The 19,356-nt window shown below is 43.9% G+C and overlaps 4 protein-coding genes across 6 annotated transcripts in view; 2 read left to right on the top strand and 2 right to left on the bottom strand.

The window, feature by feature from the left end:
• Positions 1–2,234, bottom strand: part of gsk3bb (glycogen synthase kinase 3 beta, genome duplicate b) — a 32,214-nt gene extending 29,980 nt beyond the window's left edge. The window contains exon 1 of the mRNA XM_017710050.2: positions 1,298–2,234. Within this exon, the coding sequence (XP_017565539.1) occupies positions 1,298–1,385 (88 nt within the window). The 5' untranslated portion in view covers positions 1,386–2,234. The remainder of the gene's footprint in view (positions 1–1,297) is intronic.
• Positions 2,235–4,680: 2,446 nt separating this feature from the next.
• taf5 (TAF5 RNA polymerase II, TATA box binding protein (TBP)-associated factor) lies at positions 4,681–14,361 on the top strand. 2 transcript variants are annotated; one of them, XM_017710048.2, is made up of 11 exons: positions 4,682–5,075; positions 6,823–7,048; positions 7,653–7,968; positions 8,572–8,735; positions 8,875–9,010; positions 9,488–9,608; positions 9,971–10,100; positions 11,180–11,344; positions 12,233–12,410; positions 12,614–12,791; positions 13,753–14,323. In XM_017710048.2, exons 1-11 carry the CDS (start codon positions 4,706–4,708, stop codon positions 13,968–13,970), a joined length of 2,202 nt encoding a protein of 733 aa, XP_017565537.1. In that variant the 5' UTR covers positions 4,682–4,705; the 3' UTR covers positions 13,971–14,323. The 2 variants fall into 2 exon arrangements, with proteins under 2 accessions (XP_037399523.1, XP_017565537.1); XM_037543626.1 differs by lacking the exon at positions 11,180–11,344 and having other exon boundaries at positions 4,681–5,075; positions 13,753–14,361.
• Positions 14,316–16,247, bottom strand: atp5md (ATP synthase membrane subunit DAPIT). The gene is made up of 4 exons (XM_017710049.2): positions 16,145–16,247; positions 14,732–14,840; positions 14,500–14,595; positions 14,316–14,396 (listed from the first exon to the last, which is right to left on the bottom strand). The coding sequence occupies exons 2-3, from the start codon at positions 14,816–14,818 to the stop codon at positions 14,506–14,508; spliced, it is 177 nt and encodes a 58-aa protein (XP_017565538.1). The 5' UTR covers positions 14,819–14,840; positions 16,145–16,247; the 3' UTR covers positions 14,316–14,396; positions 14,500–14,505.
• A 107-nt stretch (positions 16,248–16,354) lies between these two features.
• pdcd11 (programmed cell death 11) overlaps positions 16,355–19,356 on the top strand; it is a 38,321-nt gene continuing 35,319 nt past the window's right edge. Inside the window, exons 1-2 of one of the 2 annotated variants that reach the window (XM_017710045.2) lie at positions 16,355–16,506; positions 19,190–19,305. In XM_017710045.2, coding sequence (XP_017565534.1) covers positions 19,204–19,305 — 102 coding nt within the window. In that variant the 5' untranslated portion in view covers positions 16,355–16,506; positions 19,190–19,203. Of the gene's footprint in view, positions 16,518–19,189; positions 19,306–19,356 lie in introns of both variants that reach the window. The other variant, XM_017710046.2, reaches the window with a different exon arrangement.

Here is a 19,356-nt window from a genome sequence, read left to right as displayed (position 1 = left end):
TTCAGCATTTGGCTTGTCTTAGAACGAAAAATAACTACAGCGTTCATGTGCCTCCTCTCGTTTGCCAAGTATGTTACTAATAGGGGAACTAGGAAGGGTTAGGGGAAGGCCCATTTGGGACAGAGCCCAGAGTAGGCTCTGTGATCTGCCTTTCCTAGAATGCATGATGACTGATGGGCATCATTAGGGCAGGAAGTGACTGATCCAACAGGGCCAAGTCACTGGAGAGAGCTATAGGCTGAAAAGAATACCCATTACACAGCACACACAGATCTCGAATATGTCCAAAAGTATCCAGACACCCTTCTAATTAAAATTGTATGACCTCCATAGAAAAATCACTGGAAATGGGATGGAACACGTGAGCATACAGCCACTATGCTCATTCAGTGCCTTTGGGATGAATCATGGTCAGTTGTGAACTGATCATCCAACATCAGTACCTGACCTCACTAATGCACTTGAATGCAATCCAATCCTCACAGCAATGTTCCAACATCTAGTGTAAAGCCTTCCCAGACGAGTAGAGGCTGTTACTGCAGAGAGGAGGGGACAAACTCCACATGAACACCCTTGAAGAAATGCTGAATGAATAGGTATCTACAAACGCTTGGACACGGAAGAGAATGAAAAAATATGTTCTTAAGGCTGAAAAACGTCAAGAAACTCCTGCATACCCTACTCCACTTTCCCCACATAGTCTCCAGTCTCCAAAATGTAAAATCAATGATTTTTTACATCCCCTTATCCACATTAAGGCTGCAGTTATGCTGTAGTGTGGCAGTGCATCACTGCACAGCTCTCACAGAGCAACTGGACACCTGCCATGGGCACCGGCTATGGCTCCCTGGGTAGTTCACGCAGTCCTGCACGGATGTATGAGCAGTTAGTTCACCTCAACCAATTTTAGCCCTAACTCGTCTAAAAGAGACCATAAAACTGGTCCCAGAGGTCTCGGCTAGCAGCATCACTGTCAGATGGACCATCAAGCTTTCTGCTTAGAAAGCCCAGGCCGAACCATCCTAGAAAATCAAAGCAACTGGGGTGTAAAAACGACTACAGGGAATATTCTCTACGCCTGTGAAGGAAAGCTGTGCATTAGCTTTCAGGGAAAATGTGACAGCAGTATGACTTGACAGATCACCTGAATAAAAAGCTTTCAGCAGTTTTAAGCCTTTAAATCACATTTGCCTCCCGCCCAAGCGTCTTATTCTCCCCAGGATTAAGAATTTGGTCCTAAAACCTCTAAACGTGAGGTTTTTAATCACCGTATCCCGACTCAAGCGTGTGTACTTACGGCTGACTTTCACGTTGCCAAAGGCTGAGGGCTGCGGCACGGGTTTGCAGCTCTCCGCAAAGGAGGTGGTTCTTGGCCGGCCCGACATTTCTCCGCTTTTCCCCCTGGGTTTCTCCACCGACAGCACGTCCAGCCGCTTGTCTTCTGTCCAAAACGACTGACCCTTTTCACTCCTTAGATAACGGGCGATCTTTCTGATCACGGAGGAGAAAGAACCCGCTGTCAACTCCGCGCTGGGCTCGCGATTCTGCGCTGGTCAGCTAAATTTCCCCCAACTCGGTCTTTACGGTCAGCGCGACGAATCTGTGTCCTCAAAAGACGTCTACGGTTGCTTTAAACAGCTCGCTTAGCTGGAATCATAAATTCAGCGAATACAGACCGGAGTCGAGCTGACAGGAAGAGGCATTAAATGAGAAAACCTCCCGGTTTCGCCAACAATAACCGTCCTGACTGTGTTAGCCGGCTAGCTGCTAGCACCAAGCAACAGAAGAGATTTAGCTAAGCTAGCTAGCCCTCGTGAAATGAGACCTAGCAGAAGACAGGCAGCAAAATGTTAGAGAAAACCCTGGTGTAGTCTCTTTTTAGAGCTTATCTCGGTAAGTTAGCTTCTGCCGTTCAATGTGCGCTGAGGTAACTCGGCGAGCTAGTGCTCTTCAAACGAAGCTAGCTGCTCCTGCTGAGGCTGAGAGACTCCACGCTCCGTCCGCTGGCCATGGCCGCTGCCTTATTCAGCTTCACCCGACATTCAAAACGGATGAAACAGGGGGAAACGCCCGCCGAGGGATACAACTGTACGGGGAAGGTCCTCAGCTTGATCCACCCCATAAACAGAACAATTCGGCAAATGAGACAGTCCCTATGTAGACCGAAGTTGTTCCTCCGGGAGTCTTCGACTCGGCCAGGCCAGCCGCTGCTCAACTGTACTGCGCTGAAGGGACGTAGCGATTCACGAAGGAATCGATTCCTTTGAATTGGACCTTTTAAATCAGTCGAAGTGATTCAAAAGGCTAGATAATGTGTTTGCGTGTATATATATATATATATATATATATATATATATATATATATATAAAGGTAATAATAAAATTTAACAAAGCATATATATATGGATGTATATTGTATTATAAAATTGAGACATTACGCCAAATCGTATAAGAAAAATAAAATTACACCATAAAATGCCACTTGTAACACATCAATGGCATCTTAGAAGTCAAGAGGCTGTTAATGTGTGAAAAAAGCTTTTATCTTATCCCTGTAAATTGTTGCCTCTTTCTCTGTTTGTGCAGCGTAATTTGAGCAGTGTTTCTCAACCCTGGAGGCCCACTGCTCCTCACTTCTGTGTTTTCCCTGCTCCCTACGCACCTAACCCAACTATTCAGTTCATTAACTGCCCATTATTTCGTTAATATGGCTGAGTCGAGGCAGGCAAAGCACTAACATGTGCAGGACACTGGACCTTAATGACCAGGGCTGAGAAACACTGTGCCAGAGAACTTGATCTCGCTGTACAGGGAAGAGACGACGAGGCTTAATTTTACTTGGGAATAGGTTACTGAACACGGGCAGTTCGAAAGAATCAGAATCGGTTCGGTGAAATGAATCGAATTGTACCATCACTGTGGACTCGACTGCGCTCCTCAGTTTTTTTCTTTTAGTTACGAAAAAAGAGTAGAGTCGTTTGCGCAGTAACCATTAAAGGAACACATCTCTGCGTAAGCGAACGCTTACGGGAATCGGGCGTTGTGCACGCGTATTTTGACGTATGGTTGGACGAACCAATAAGAAGCCGAATCTTCAGGAAGTAGGCGGAGACAACGCGGGAGCCAATGAGAACGGAGCTGTAGGGCAAGCATTTAAAGCGCGACCCCCAGTGTCCAGGCGGCGCTGCAGCAAGGGGACACAAAAAGAGAGCAGAAAAAAAGAAGAAAAAAATATATGCTTTTTATCTTCTGTCATCTTTATTGTGTCTTGTGTATATATAAACACACACACAAAGTAAAAGTTAAAAAGAGTAATAATAAAATCTAACATTTAACAAATCACGTAAAAATAAATAAAAAGAGACAAAACGGCTCCCGACCTCAACCAATGACATCGCGCGCCTTCGACGTCCCTCTTTCTTTCTTTATTTATTTATTTATTTTACTTTATTTTATTGTACACAGAACATGCACACATACAAAAAAGTGCAATTTACATACAAAAAGGCGCAATTTAAAAGAGCACTGCGAGCAAAGGAAAAGAAAAAAGAATGGGTGCAACCAAAGAATAAAATAACTAAATAGAGTACAGGAGAAAGGAAAAAAGGGAAACATAGCAGAGAAAGGGCTTAGACTCTAAATCAACACCTTCAGTCTTCGACGGGATCTCGTCTCATGCTTACGTCCTCACGTACACGCGGGTTTCCGCCTTTTCTAGTTCAGTTCGCTGAACCGATTCTATCAAACTATCCGACTCAACGAGTCGAACGTCCGATTCAACGATTCCTCGATTCCCAAGTCAAGTTCGAAGCTGCCTTCGAGCAGTTGAGCGGATTTCCACCCATTTCCCCGCATCTCTGCACAGCTAAACGGTTGAGATGTAAACAAAGTCATTCCGAGCGGTTTGGTGTGAAGCTCCGTTCTTGGTGGTGATGGGAGCCGGACGCTGAAGCGTTTACTGCGTTCCTGTCACCGCCACTGTGAGACGTCTACGTTGGTCAGCTTCTCCACGATGAAGCATCTCACATCAAACCTCACCAAACTCTGAAAGACTCTTTACTTACATCTCAGCGACTGAACTGTACAGAAACTGTGTGGAAATGTCTTCTCAGATGAGCTTTTCTTGACTTGTCTGACCTGCATGCGACGGCCTCACTGCGTGAGGAACACGGGTCAGAAAGCAGCTTCGGTCATCTGCTGGGACGGGGCGTTAGTCTCTCATCTCAGTGAAATGACACCAGTCTGATTTTCTTTACAGTGGCTGGTGATAGAAACCAGGGGTCGCTATGTCAGCACAAACACAGCCATTTAATTTACTGTGCAAACATACAAATAGCCCCACACATGGCTTCTAAGTTATTATTTGTAATATTAGTGATGGTAAATAGTAGGAGGGAGGGGGGGGGGGCGGTTAAAGTGCCATACAACTTTTCAGGCGTCCGGCTCATATCAAGATTCAATTCTGACTCGTTTTCACATCAAACCGTAATGAACGACTTTGTCTACATCCCAACCATTTAATTATGTAGAGATGTTGAAAATGGGTGAAATTCCCCTTTAAAGGTGTTGTCCTATTCTAGGAGATATTAGCCCAAAATAATGTGGGGCTGTGAATCGGTTGAACGGATTCATTTAAAAGAACCGGTTCAAAAGAAACGACTCGGTCGCGAGGACTCGCTTAGCAGTTTCCGCACCCGGGGAGAAAATGGCGGCTGTGCAGGACGGAGGGAGCGAGCCGGAGGGCGAGAAAGAGCCCCAGCCCGAGCTCCCTAGCGATGGCTCCTCGGCGCCGGCTGCGACTCCGGCTTCCAAGCCGGAGGAACAACAGCAGCAGCAGCAGCAGACCCTGCTGGCTGTGCTGCAGTTCCTCAAGAGGAACAAGCTGATCGAGTCTGTGGACGCGCTGCGGCGGGAGGCGGGACTGGCGGACGAGCCGGACGAGGCTCCGGGCAGCGAGGCTGGTGGAGGCGTCGGAGGAGCCGCGGCGGGGAGCGCCGACAGCGCGGACGCTAGCGCTCTCCTCAGCCGTGTGGCTGGAGCCGCCCAGAGCGGAGCAGCCTCGGCGCCGGCCAAAGGTGGGCTTTTGAGCATTAAAACTCGAGGGGAATGCGTGCAGGGCATCAGATCAGGCGGCGCTGGGATCGGCTCGAAACCGCCTTAAACGGCGCAGCAGCTGCGTTCTGGCGCCAGAAGCGTCGGAATGTAACTGCTGCGCCATTTAAGGTGGAACGGGAAAACTCGGACAAGACATTGGCGAGTAGGAAGCCCGCAGTTACAGTCCAGGCAGTTCGTGAAGCGGAAAGTAAACATGTGCTAATGCTTACATGTATGTGCTGGCATGCTGGCGCATCTTTTCCAGGGGTAAACAACTCGTTCAGGGTCAGTAGATCAGCCGCTGACGGAAAACAAAACGAGAGAAGAAGTAGCGACAGAAGAGGGGAGAACGCCCGTTAACCGTGGTAAACACTAGCAGCCCAACGGTCCGCTCAGGTGAGGTGCAGCTTGGGTAATGTAGTTTATCACATGGGCCAATTGGACGAAGCAGAGGTGGCAAAATGATTACACAGTGATGCACAGTGTGTTTGACCGATAACACAGGAGCTGCACTGCCACACACAAAGAACCGACCCACAAAACCACAGCTGTAATGGCTTTTATTACTCCTGCGCTGCACTGCAGTTACCCAGGCCTGCTGTCTCTGTGCTGAACCAGTCAGTGGTCTTTCAGTACTGATGATATCCATGATGCACTCAGAAGAGCATAGTGTGACACACCATACCACTGTCATGTTCTCCTCTCCGAGGCTGCGCGATGTTCAGCATCACTATATTTACCAATTCTACATTTATTTAGTTTTGTGAAGCTTGAACTGTAAAAACGGCCTGAAGTGCTCAGCAAATGACACACATTTCAGTTAACCGTCAGGTCCTGAGTGCGGCGTCTGTACTGCACAAAACTGAGTAAACAAAACAGATTTTTTTTGGAATAGGATGTTAATACATGTTACCCTCCGTTATCAATACAGTTGAACTGTAGGGGGCACTAACTGTGATGCTAATGTTTCCATCTTATATATATACATATATATATTGTGTGTGTGTGTGTGTGTGTGTGTGTAATTCAGTGGTTGAGATGTAGAAATCATTCAGAGTGGTTTGATTATGAAATGGCTCGTTGTAGAAAAATGGATAAATAGAACCGTTTTATTTGAGTTTTTATATGTAATAAAATATTTTTGAGTTTATTACTTTCTTTGTGGACTCTTTTTACAATGCCCGTCACGTATCTCTGCCAAGAATGAATTTACATATCTTTAATTTGTAGCTGTCTCCTGTACTGATTTTCTGTGAGGTGGCTTTTAGAGACATTAATGCTTCAGATGTCAGGTTCTTATCGCCGTTAATGATTGTGAATAATTCTGGCTTGATAAGTTTCTCTAGAATTGCATTTCCTTGTTCACATTTTAACCATGTAATATTGCAGCAGTGTGGAAACAAATCATCTAATAATGGTTCATACCTCTCCAGTCTTTTCCCAGCAATCTGAGAAAAAATTGTTATAAAAGAGTGCTGGGAGCTTATGGGAAGTTGTGATATGGAAGAAAATGTTAGGGTAGAACAAAATGTAGAAGTACTGACTTGTCTGATTGCTGGATTTGATGTCAATGATGCAATGAGATGATCTACCATGGTCAAGCAAGATTTTACTAAGTTAGTACTTGAAAATTCTGGAAACGGCCAGAGTGAGCTGTGAAATGCTGCGGGTGTCGTCAGTGTAACATTTCATTCTCCTCTATTGTCTTGTTTATTGTTTTGTCTGTAGGTGGAGAAGACCAGCCGGACGTCAGCGTCGTTCTTTCAGCGTACAGCCAGCAGGGCGACCCGTCTTTGTACCAAGTCTACTACAGCGGGTTGAAGAAGTTCATCGAGTCTGTGCTGGACTGTCACAGGGCTGAGCTATCACAGCTCTTTTATCCACTCTTCGTGCACATGTACCTGGAGCTAGTCTACAACAACCATGAAAGTGAAGCCAAGGCTTTTTTTGAGAAGTAAGTCATGATAAATGTGCAGCTTGCTTCTTGTTCCTGTTCCCGGAACTCCCCTGCTGTCCATGTTGTCTGTTCCCTAATTAACCTAATTCAGCTCATCAGCACATGAAAAAGTGCCAAATCTGACACAGTCAGGTTCTGAAACTGGCCGCACTATTTATTTGTGATCAATGGGGCTAGATGCCATTCTGCTTTATATGCAGTGTACAGACTGATCTGGATAGATCCTCAGACAGTTCTTAATCTTAGCCCAGTATCTTTCATACATAGCTGGTTCATAGAAAAAAAATTGTCACATGCATTTTACAATAATAGTAACGATCAATATTGTCAAAAGGCCTATCCATACTTAAAGATATGTCCTGTATTTATCTTTGCAGCAGTTTACAAGTAAGTTTACGTGACTTGTTGGCTTCATTAGCCTTGTAGCTCCAGTCCAGAGCTAAATAAGCAGACTTCAGACACCAAACACGTCTAGACTGATCAACCACATTTATAAAACAAGAAAAAAAATATGTAAATTAGATTTTTTTTTTAATGAAAGTATTCCTTTAATTGGAATCCAGAAACTGAACTAATGGTTAATGCTGCTTGCTCTGTTCAGGTTCAGTGGGGACCAGGAATGTTACTACCAGGATGACTTGCGGGTGCTCTCAGGCCTGACCAAGAAAGAGCACATGAAGGGCAACGAGACGCTGCTGGACTTCCGCACCAGCAAGTTTGTGCTGCGCATCTCCCGTGACTCCTACCAGCTGTTGAAGAGGCACCTGCAGGAACGGCAGAACAACCAGATCTGGAACATCATCCAGGAACATCTCTACATCGACATCTTTGATGGCATGCCACGCAGCAAGAGCCAGATCGACAGCATGTCAGGCAGCCTGGCAGGAGAGGCCAGACGTGAAGCTAATAAGGCGAAGGTGAGGGGAGAGTAACTTTCTGCTCAGTGAAGAGGGGAAATTATTCAGCCTGGTTTTACAAGTGGTTCCCAAACCAGTCTTTGAGGTTTTAAGTGTTACCTGTTACATTGTTTTTGTTTTGAGACTCTTTGTGTGTGTGTGTGTGTGTGTGTGTGTGTGTGTGTGTTTTAAATATGAATAATGCCATTTCAAAAAGCTATCAGTATTTTTAAAAGATGTTTGTGGCCCATCATAGTATTTAATCACTTGGCTTTGACAGATTTAGAGCATGGAAAAATATATAGATTAGCACACAATGTGTAGGAACATCTGAATTGAACATGTTCTATACATACTCTCTATATGCACAGTATATTTAGTTGGTGTACATTAAAGGTGGCCATATATCGTACGCTTAGTGTTTGTTTTGTGTGTCTTGTTGGATTTTCTGAATGCTTTGATTTTCATGACTGTATCTGCTTTGAAATTTCAAAAAGTGCAACCAGTAGTTTTGAGCATGTTTGAGTCTGAATTGTAATTTTTTCAATTTTATTTATTTATTTATTTTTAAGTAGTTGCTAATGTCTATATTGACCTTAACCGCTGTTTGTGTCGTGGTTACAGGTATTCTACGGGTTGCTGAAGGAACCAGAGATTGAGGTCCCCCTGGATGACGAAGATGAAGAGGCTGAGAATGAAGAGGGCAAACCAAAGAAGAAGAAGCCCAAGAAGGACAGCATGGGTTCAAAAAGCAAGAAACAGGATCCTAACGCACCACAGCAAAACAGGTAAGACTGAAATCCAGAGGCTTCACAAGGCTGCAAGCTGATGCTTTTGTCAGCCAGCACTACATCACCTATGTTAACTATAAGGCCTGAACCGAAAAAATAGGGCCGTTATTTAATTTTCCACTTCTTCAATATATAGGATACCTCTTCCGGAGCTGAAGGACTCTGATAAATTGGATAAAATTATGTACATGAAAGAGGCCACCAAGAGGATTCGGCTAGGTCCAGAGACATTGCCTTCTATATGCTTCTACACATTCCTCAACGTTTATCAGGTAGGATCAACTGCACCGGATGTTTGTTGACCGTGTTTTTGTATACTGTACAACCCTGTTTGTTGTTGGGACGCTGTTCAAAATGATGGGAAAATATTTCACTTTCAACACTTCAGAAATTGGTTGTTTAAATTAAGAAGTGATGCACAGTGATAAACATGACCATGTCCCAACGTTTTAGAAATGTGTTGCTTGCAGCATATTCAGAATGAGCATATATTTAAAAACAAAACAAAATAATTATCCGTTTCATGTGATATATTTTACTAGGATTTAGCTAATTTGCGCATCATTGCATTCTGTTTTATTTACACTTTGTACAGCATCCTAACTTTGGAAACAGGGTTGTATGAAGAACATTGCCTTATAAGACAGAGTGATGCACTATGGCCTACACAAGATTTTCTGTATCTGAATTGTGTTGTTTTTGAATGCCATTTGAGCTAAAAGACGACTCGACACTCCTGTACTCCTCAGGGTCTGACAGCGGTAGACTTCACAGATGACTCCAGCCTGATAGCAGGAGGTTTTGCTGATTCCACAGTACGCGTGTGGAGCGTCACACCCAAGAAACTTCGCAAAGTCAAATCAGCAGCAGGTAAGCTTGAGCTTTTAGTCTAGATACTGCTCAGTTCACTGTCTCCCAGGGTTATTATAACTATAATTGTTATTAAAATGAAAACTAGCAATGAAAAAATGTGTTTTTAACTGTAGTAAAAATGAGAGCTTTCAAAAACTGTAGAACTAAATCAAAACTATAATTTCCACTGCGAAACTAAAATGAAATATTCTCAGAAAAAAGCTTTAGTGTTAGTTTTTTCAATGCTTTCACAGGTGCAAGTCAGTGAGATCAACTGTCATGTAGTGCGTACAGAAGAGGTTGTGCATATTGTACTCTGACATCTTCTGCCATTTTGGTTGTGAAACATGCTGTAATTTATCTCCCTCTCTCACTGTCAGATCTCAGTCTGATAGACAAGGAATCTGATGATGTGCTGGAAAGGATAATGGACGAGAAAACAGCCAGCGAGTCCAAGATCCTGTACGGTCACAGTGGACCAGTGTATGGTGTCAGCTTCAGCCCTGACAGGTTAGAGATTAAATCCAAAGTAGCCATTTAGGATTTAATTGTTAAATTATAGAGAGAGAGAGAGAGAACGCAGTTGGCTCATGGCCCATATATCACATTATCGCCATTGTACAACCAGTTAGAACTACACTATATTGCCCAAAAGCATTCACTCACCCATCCAAATAATTGAAATTAGGTGTTCCAGTCACTTCCATGGCCACAGGTGTATAAAACCCAGTGCTTAGGCCTGCAGACTGCTTCTACAAACATTTGTGAAAGAATGGGTCGCTCTCAGGAACTCAGTAAATTCCAGCATGGTACACGATGCCACCTGTGCAACAAGTCCAGTCATGAAGTTTCTTCGCTACTAAATATTCCACAGTCAACTGAAAGTGGTATTATAACAAAGTGGAAGCGATTGGGAACAACAGCAACGTGAATGATTGAGCCCACACAGACTTCAACCCGATAGAACACCTTTGGGATGAATTAGAGCCGAGACTGAGAGCCAGGCTTTCTCGTCCAACATTAGTGTCTGACCTCAATGCACTCCTGGGAGAATGGTCAAAAATTCCCACAGACACACTCCTAAAGCTTGTAGAAAGCCTTCCCAGAAGAGTGGAAGATGTTATAGCTGCAGTGGGTGGGCTGACATCATATTTAAACACTATGGATTAAGATTAGGGTGTCACTCATGTTTATATGCGTGTAAAGGCAGATGATCAAATACTTTTGGAAATATAGTGCAAGTTATCAACACTTGAAAAGAGCCATCTTTCATAACTGTTGATGTAGATTTCAATCAGAATCTGATTAGACTTTTCTTCAGTAGCTTTGGAACATTAGATGAAAAGAATCATTGTTGGTGACCAAGACAGTCAACTTGTCTTAGTTTCTTGATGAACATGTTGATTTCTGCAGACTACAACCACTTATGAGAGTAAAACCTGTTTATGTTTGGTCTTAACATTTGACACGATTAGCGATCGTGTGTAGCTGCAATGTGATAGATAAAAAACAAACAGCATATTCCATTCACTGTCTCCCCATCTCCATCACTTTGGTCCAGCATGTCAGCTTGTCTATTTGTTTCACAGGAACTACCTGTTGTCCAGCTCTGAGGATGGCACAGTAAGGCTGTGGAGCTTACAAACATTCACCTGTTTGGTTGCATATAAAGGGCACAACTATCCGGTGTGGGACACTCAGTTTTCTCCATACGGATATTACTTTGTGTCTGGAGGGCATGACAGAGTGGCACGGTGAGGCATGAGATACGGCACTGGCTGAGACGTCAGTCAGTGATTTAAGCATATTGTATTTTTCTACCTTAATGGCATTATATAGGCCCTGTGTTGGCATCAACATCTGATGACTTGGATCCATTTGTGGTGTTGAGATCATTATCCAATCAAGACAGTGCTTTTACACTTGCCCTTTAGAATATAAGCATTTTGTCAACATAGTTAATATTTTCAAGATGTACCATTCAGTCCATGTATGAAAACTATACTGCAGAAACAGCCCATTTTGAATTTGTTTCTGATGTCAGGAGAACTAATTTACATAGATCCACATATTCAGCCTACAGCAGTTTAGCTCCATTCATTCATGTTGAAGTTGTTTGATGGATAAGGAGAGGCTGAAAAATACTCATGTAAAAATTGGACTTGTTTTGGAACATAAGACAATACAAATGTGAGTTGGACCTCAAGGGTAAAAAAAAAATGCTTTAAAAAAAAAAAGAAAAGAAAAGAAAAATCTATAAACCATTCTGTAATTGTAGACGGTTTCAGACACTTTGTATTAGTGAAAGTGAAGCATGTATATTTGATCACAAACATGATTACACATGTATTTTAAACATATCTACTCACTACATCCAGATTTGAGATGCAACTTAATGGTAAATGTAAGCAGAGCCATAGACATGGTCTAACTGTATGTGATTGGACCAACTTGCATCATGTTCATTGCTAATGATATTTATAGGTTACATAGATTAGGTGTGGAATATGTTGTTTGTGTAATTTTGATTTACAACTCAAATGTAAAGTTTGTCTTTCATGCTCTGTTGGGTTTTAAAAGCTGATTGAAAAGCTAACACAGTGAGAATAGAGTGTGATGTAATCCGCTTGGTTCCTGCACAGCTTGTGGGCGACTGACCACTACCAGCCGCTGCGCATGTTTGCTGGACATCTCGGTGACATCACCTGCACACGCTTCCACCCCAACTCCAACTATGTGGCCACGGGGTCAGCTGATCGCACCATTCGCCTCTGGGATGTTCTGAATGGGCACTGTGTCCGTGTTTTCACAGGGCACAAGGTAGGCTTGCAATGCCTTTATTTTAGGTTGAGTACCTTTCCATTTAAGGCAATTATAGCTATTTTAAGAAAAGCAAATGGCTAACAAATTTCTTATTTTACCTGCCACACACTTTGCTTATATACTTAGTAATCTTACCTCTTTGTAAATTCAGCTCCCCACTCACCAAATACATATTCATTTTCTATATTTCTCCACTTCAGGGACCTATTCACTCCCTGGCATTCTCACCCAACGGGAAATACCTAGCATCTGGATCGACGGATGGCAGGGTTCTATTGTGGGACCTCGGCCACGGGCTTATGATTGGCGAACTGAAGGGCCACACAGACACAGTCTATGCTCTTAAGTTCAGCAGAGATGGCGAGATTTTAGCTTCAGGTATGTTCTACATCTGTTTCTGTGCCTCATTCTCACACAAATCTTTGAGTAAATGCAGTAATTTAGTGAAAGTAAAGTTTACACTGTAGTTGATCAAACAAGACCTGTTTGTTATGTCAAGTGTGCTTCTTTAGTTTTGCACTGGAGCTACAAAACTAAAGCTTTTTCCCTTGTTACCTGTATGTCTTCAAAAAAAAAAAAAAAGAAATCAGCAAATGTTAGCAATAAGGATGCAAGATCAGAATCTGCTGATTTTTGGTTTAAACATGTAATCATCAGTCAGTCAAATTTATTTTTTACTTTGGTCAGTGTTTGTTGGTTTTATGGTGTAAATTACCTGAGGCAGGTAAGTGCACTTGCACTGCATTCAGTTGCTTCTGCTATCTGCCAAAATGTCATAGCATATTTATGCATGACAGCAAATGTGTTTCACCTGTTCATTTAGCATGCACATTGGGTTAAAAAGTTAAGAAAAATGTCATCTGCTAATTTTAATTTAAATAAATAAATATATGCCATATTTCATGATGAGTGTATCTCTTCCTGGTATCAAATTGCCACTGTGGCAGACAGCAAGTCATGGCTTTTGGGAACTAGATAGCATGATCCTGTGTCAGCATAACTAGCTCCATTAGTTTCCAATCATTACCCATTTTTAAAAATCTTTATTAAATATATATAACATTGTTGGTTTAAGATCAAATGTGTAAAAATGGTTGTACATTTGTGAAAATCTTAAGTGAATGTGGCTAAGATTGCTGGTTTAGGTGCCGCCCCCCCCTATTCCCTACAAGGGGGCAAGTTTAGCAGTCAGCTTTTGATGCTTCATCAGAGCAGTATTTGCATCAATGACAGTGTCCTTTTTCATGTGTCATATTAAGGAAGATGAGTAGGAGGAATTCTAGATCAGTGCTCTAATATCTAAACCATGTCATTTAAAACATTTGTTTCCCCATCACAGGCTCCATGGACAATACAGTACGGTTGTGGGATGCTTTCAAGGCTTTTGATGATGTAGAAACAGATGACTTTACTGCAGCCACAGGCCACATTCATTTACCTGACAACTCACAGGAGTTATTACTGGGAACATACCTCACAAAAGCCACACCAGTCATCCACCTCCACTTCACCAGACGCAACCTGCTACTGGCTGCCGGTTCATACAACTCACAGTGATGATGCTGCTGGCGTGGGTCAGATATGTGGACTCAATTTTTTTTTTTTTTTTTACTTCCCTGTAATGCTGCATGCATATGATGCATGAGTCAAAGGATCTGCACTGTTCAGCTACACCATGTGTTACTTAATGAGATATTCAAATGATAAGACTTCATGGGCTCAGTCGTCATCAGCTCTACTGAACCCAGAATGAAAACTGAGTAAAGTAATCTTAGTTTGACTTTAACTTAATATTTTATTTGTTTACACGTCACTGCCATGCAGGTTTTTTTTTCCCCCTCCAGCCCCCCATTCTGTACAGTCTTTTATAATGGTGTCCAATGTGTAAATAAAACTTTTTTCTATATGAAGGAGTTTTGTGCAAGTTTTATTCTTAACATGGTGAAACTCAAGAGAAGACAACCAGTGGAATTACAAGACATCCTGCAAGAGAGTGAAAGAGAAAAACAAGGTCCAAAAGTTACTATCCAAGTGTTATTGTATGTACATGTACATTGTGTTTTAGACATCTGAATGAGTGACATACTATAAATTAGCTTGCCGTCACAGCCTTCTGCTTCTTGGGCTTCAGCTTGAAGAAGAGGATAATGGCAGCAATGCTGGCATACGTGGCCAACACGCACTAAAGGTGACAAAAGGGGTCCAGAAAAGACCAAGAACACATTTCAAACCATTTCATTCACCATCAATCACATAGAAAACAGAACATCTATAGTTTCAACATGGAGATTTTGTAAAGGACAGTTAAAATTACTTACATTCCTCCTTCCTGTGATGGTGTATGCATTGAAGTACTTGGCAATACCAGTGAACTGGTGTTGTGTTCCAGCGTCGTGTCCAGCCATGGTTAATTAGCTAAATTAGTCCCTGTTGAAACATTTGATGTAGTTAAGATGAAAAAGATTCTCATACAAAGACAACAGAAGGGTCAAATGTTAAGCACATTTAAGGTGATTTCCACATTTTTTTCTATATGTCTGCCTTATTCAATCACTGTGATGTAAACAAGGCCATTCAGTGCAGCCTGACATGAAATGGCCCACAGTAAGATAAGATAATCCGTTATTAGTCCCACAGCAGGGAAATTCACAAGTAACTGACTTACTGATTTCTTTACAGTGGTGGTAACAGAAACCAGGGATCATGATGTCTACAGTGCAAACATAGGCATTTGTTTTGTGTAGCAAAACAATCAGTAAATCTATATGTTCTTAGTTTTTATATTTTATATGGAGTTGAAAATGGTAAAATAACTAAATCTAACCAACAAAAAGCTCTTTTCTCTTACAACACCTTTCATGCACTTTCCTGCCATTAAAGTTTTTTTTTTCTTTAAATATACACACTAGACCAAAATCTTCTCTTAAAACTAGTGTAAAAGATATTTTTAAACATTCAATCTAACAGCCTTCTTGGCTTCTTGGAAACTTGAAGTTTCTCTAAAATTGGGTGGAATTTCTTATCAGACCAACATGGATGCGTTTCTCTTAAATAAATCATACAAATGGGGAAAAAATGCTGTAACATCTCTTTAAAACTAACGTGGCCAAAACAAATGAGCCCATTGGAGAGACCCAGTTTTCCCCTAAGTGACCCGAGTGTTTCGAATGAGCTCACAGTCCTTTCACACGGGCGTTTTACAGCGCGATAAAAGGCCAGACACTTCAGGGTTAATACACATGAGGAGGTCGGGTAGTTTTCTCTGGTAGGTGTTTGTCATTCACGTCCTAAATAAAGATAAATGACCTCCAGGGCGGGTAACTGCGGTATCGGACAGACGGTCACCTCCAGCTGCAGCTCGACAGGACAGCAGGTTCCCACCATGTACCGCTAGCCAAGTGTGCTATGCTAGCTATGTCAGCTACAAAGCCAGGCTTCGCCTCAGCGGCTTATCGCGTTAAAACGCAGCAGATTTGTTAATTAAGACATGAAGAAATTCGCAGTCCAACCGAAATCTGCGCACAGATGTCGGAGAGTGAGACTGGCGTTAATCCGGTCTTTCTGAAGGCTAGCTAGGCTAACGCGGCTAACGAGCCTGTGCCCGACCTCTGAGACACGCAGTTAAAGGAAAGCGCGAGCTTTCACTCTACACTTATAGTTCTTACACGACCACGTTGCAAAACCAAAGAAAATATGCTTGACCGATTCTCTGCGAGGGAAAGAGTCCGTACCTCCCAAACTCGAGCTCTGGCCCTTCTCCGGATCAACGCGTCGCCCTTCAAGCCGCAGCGTCTAAAGCAGGGGAGCGTTGGAATGGAAGTCCCGCCTATTGCCAGGGCTGCTGGTGCTGATTGGTCCATTCGGGCGTCCGTTTCTCCAAAAAAACAAATTCATTGGCACACGCTAACGTCAATCAACTGGATTCCCTCCTCCAATTGGTCCAGTGTGCTCGCTCCTATATTAACTCTTAAAGTACGCGTGTAGGTTTGTCTTTCCGGGTCGCGAACATGGCACCCTTGTAGAAGAACATGTGAGTTTGTCTGCGTGAAAGTGGCCGAAACAGAACAACTGACCCTTCACCGGTTTGGCGAACGTGAGTGGACCGTAAGACGCGTTTTATTTCTTCTGCTTTAATGTGAGTTAGCGGTAGTCTGGGTCGCGGACGTGTTAACTGTCCTGTGTAGCTGCCGTGTGGAGCACGCTGGGTTCTCGCCTCAGTTAGTTTAGCTCGGCTCAGCTCATAGTTCTGCTCTGCTCTGCTCGGCTCGGCTCATAGTTCTGCTCTGCTCAGCTCGGCTCATAGTTCTGCTCTGCTCAGCTCAGCTCATAGTTCTGCTCAGCTCGGCTCGACTCATAGTTCTGCTCAGCTCGGCTCGGCTCGGCTCATAGTTCTGCTCTGCTCAGCTCGGCTCGGCTCATAGTTCTGCTCTGCTCAGCTCGGCTCGGCTCATAGTTCTGCTCTGCTCAGCTCGGCTCATAGTTCTGCTCTGCTCAGCTCAGCTCATAGTTCTGCTCAGCTCGGCTCGGCTCATAGTTCTGCTCAGCTCGGCTCGGCTCATAGTTCTGCTCTGCTCTGCTCGGCTCGGCTCGGCTCATAGTTCTGCTCTGCTCAGCTCGGCTCGGCTCATAGTTCTGCTCGGCTCGGCTCGGCTCATAGTTCTGCTCTGCTCGGCTCGGCTCATAGTTCAGCTCTGCTCTGCTCAACTCGGCTCGGCTCATAGTTCTGCTCTGCTCAGCTCGGCTCGGCTCATAGTTCTGCTCTGCTCAGCTCGGCTCGGCTCATAGTTCTGCTCTGCTCAGCTCGGCTCGGCTCATAGTTCTGCTCTGCTCAGCTCGGCTCGGCTCATAGTTCTGCTCTGCTCAGCTCGGCTCGGCTCATAGTTCTGCTCTGCTCAGCTCGGCTCATAGTTCTGCTCTGCTCAGCTCGGCTCATAGTTCTGCTCTGCTCAGCTCGGCTCGGCTCATAGTTCTGCTCTGCTCGGCTCGGCTCATAGTTCTGCTCTGCTCGGCTCGGCTCATAGTTCTGCTCTGCTCGGCTCGGCTCATAGTTCTGCTCTGCTCAGCTCGGCTCGGCTCATAGTTCTGCTCGGCTCGGCTCATAGTTCTGCTCTGCTCGGCTCGGCTCATAGTTCTGCTCTGCTCAGCTCAGCTCGGCTCGGCTCATAGTTCTGCTCTGCTCAGCTCAGCTCGGCTCGGCTCATAGTTCAGCTCTGCTCAGCTCAGCTCGGCTCGGCTCATAGTTCAGCTCTGCTCAGCTCAGCTCGGCTCGGCTCATAGTTCTGCTCTGCTCTGCTCGGCTCGGCTCATAGTTCTGCTCTGCTCTGCTCGGCTCGGCTCATAGTTCTGCTCTGCTCTGCTCGGCTCGGCTCTTAGTTCTGCTCTGCTCTGCTCGGCTCGGCTCATAGTTCTGCTCTGCTCTGCTCGGCTCGGCTCATAGTTCTGCTCTGCTCTGCTCGGCTCGGCTCATAGTTCTGCTCTGCTCTGCTCGGCTCGGCTCATAGTTCTGCTCTGCTCTGCTCGGCTCGGCTCATAGTTCTGCTCTGCTCTGCTCGGCTCGGCTCATAGTTCTGCTCTGCTCTGCTCGGCTCGGCTCATAGTTCTGCTCTGCTCTGCTCGGCTCGGCTCATAGTTCTGCTCTGCTCTGCTCGGCTCGGCTCATAGTTCTGCTCTGCTCGGCTCGGCTCGGCTCATAGTTCTGCTCTGCTCGGCTCGGCTCGGCTCATAGTTCTGCTCTGCTCGGCTCGGCTCGGCTCATAGTTCTGCTCTGCTCGGCTCGGCTCATAGTTCTGCTCTGCTCGGCTCGGCTCGGCTCATAGTTCTGCTCTGCTCTGTTCGGCTCGGCTCGGCTCATAGTTCTGCTCTGCTCTGTTCGGCTCGGCTCATAGTTCTGCTCTGCTCTGTTCGGCTCGGCTCATAGTTCTGCTCGGTTGTGTTGGTTTTGTGTTGGCTTCCTTCACTATTCTGGAAATATAGATAGTGCTGTTAAAGGAGAGGTCCACTCTTATTTTAAATATCTGCATAATTCATTTATTGAGGTGTAAACAAAGTTGTTCAGAGTGGTTTAGTGTGAAATGGTTTGTTGTAGAGAAGACCAGTTAACTACTGACTCAGATTCCTTTACAGGGAATAAACCAGAATTCACGGTGTCTACAGTGTGAACTATTACTGTTAATATAATACAGCTATTTTATTTACTGTCCAAAATGACCAGCGGTCGTACACATGTCTCCTTAGGGTTTGTACGTAATGTAGACAGTAGTAATTTCTTCTGTTTTATGTGTAATGTTCATAATGGTCACTTCTTTTGGGTGCTGATTTGCCTCACGAGTAGAGGTGGATGATATGACGAACTGTAATCACAATACTTCAGGATGTTATTTGCAGTATAAAGTGTATCATGGTTTATTTTTTCTGACATCTGATAAGTTAGAACCGTAGTGCCACATTTAAAAAAAATATCAAAACCTTTTTTTAAAACGGTTATGAACCAATGTTTCAGACACAAAGTGACCTTAAACATTATATGTAAATGGGAACAGATTCTGTGAGGTAGAGGGATTTAGAAGCATTAAACCGTTCAGACGTCTGGTTCTTATCACTACCGCTTTAAACAGTTCTGACCCTGTTTTTCTCTAGAACGGAGCATCTCAGATCAAATCTCTCTAAATTATAAAATTATGCAAATATCAGCAAAAATCCTCTTTAACCTGTTCTGAGATTAGCATAGAGCATCACCTTTATAACGATGTTTCAGATTTGCCTTATATTCCTTTCAGATTTGTGTTGAATCATGGCATCAATGGAGGAGGATTTTCCTCGTGGTGGACCGGCGAAAAAGTCTTCCGAATCCAAGGCTGCAAAGCCTCCTGTGGAAGTAGACAATCTTTTTAAGGTAAGTGATGGTGGTGGTGAAATCCTTGGCGTTTATTTTTAGTTTTCCTTT

Source organism: Pygocentrus nattereri, chromosome 12 (assembly GCF_015220715.1).
Source record: "Pygocentrus nattereri isolate fPygNat1 chromosome 12, fPygNat1.pri, whole genome shotgun sequence".
Lineage (NCBI taxonomy): Eukaryota > Metazoa > Chordata > Actinopteri > Characiformes > Serrasalmidae > Pygocentrus > Pygocentrus nattereri.
The sequence above is the reverse complement of the archived record's forward strand: the minus strand, read 5'-3'. Positions and strand labels throughout refer to the sequence as shown.

What these genes read in the sequence shown, in the direction of transcription:
- taf5 (XM_017710048.2), top strand. Translation starts at nt 4,706, where the DNA reads ATGGCGGCTGTGCAGGACGGAGGGAGCGAGCCGGAGGGCGAGAAAGAG. An exon ending in GTGAAGCTAATAAGGCGAAG is followed by an intron (nt 7,969 to 8,571) that starts GTGAGGGGAGAG and finishes TCGTGGTTACAG; the next exon opens with GTATTCTACGGGTTGCTGAA. An exon ending in GGGCATGACAGAGTGGCACG is followed by an intron (nt 11,345 to 12,232) that starts GTGAGGCATGAG and finishes GTTCCTGCACAG; the next exon opens with CTTGTGGGCGACTGACCACT.
- atp5md (XM_017710049.2), bottom strand. Translation starts at nt 14,818, where the DNA reads ATGGCTGGACACGACGCTGGAACACAACACCAGTTCACTGGTATTGCC. An exon ending in CCATCACAGGAAGGAGGAAT is followed by an intron (nt 14,596 to 14,731) that starts GTAAGTAATTTT and finishes TGTCACCTTTAG; the next exon opens with TGCGTGTTGGCCACGTATGC.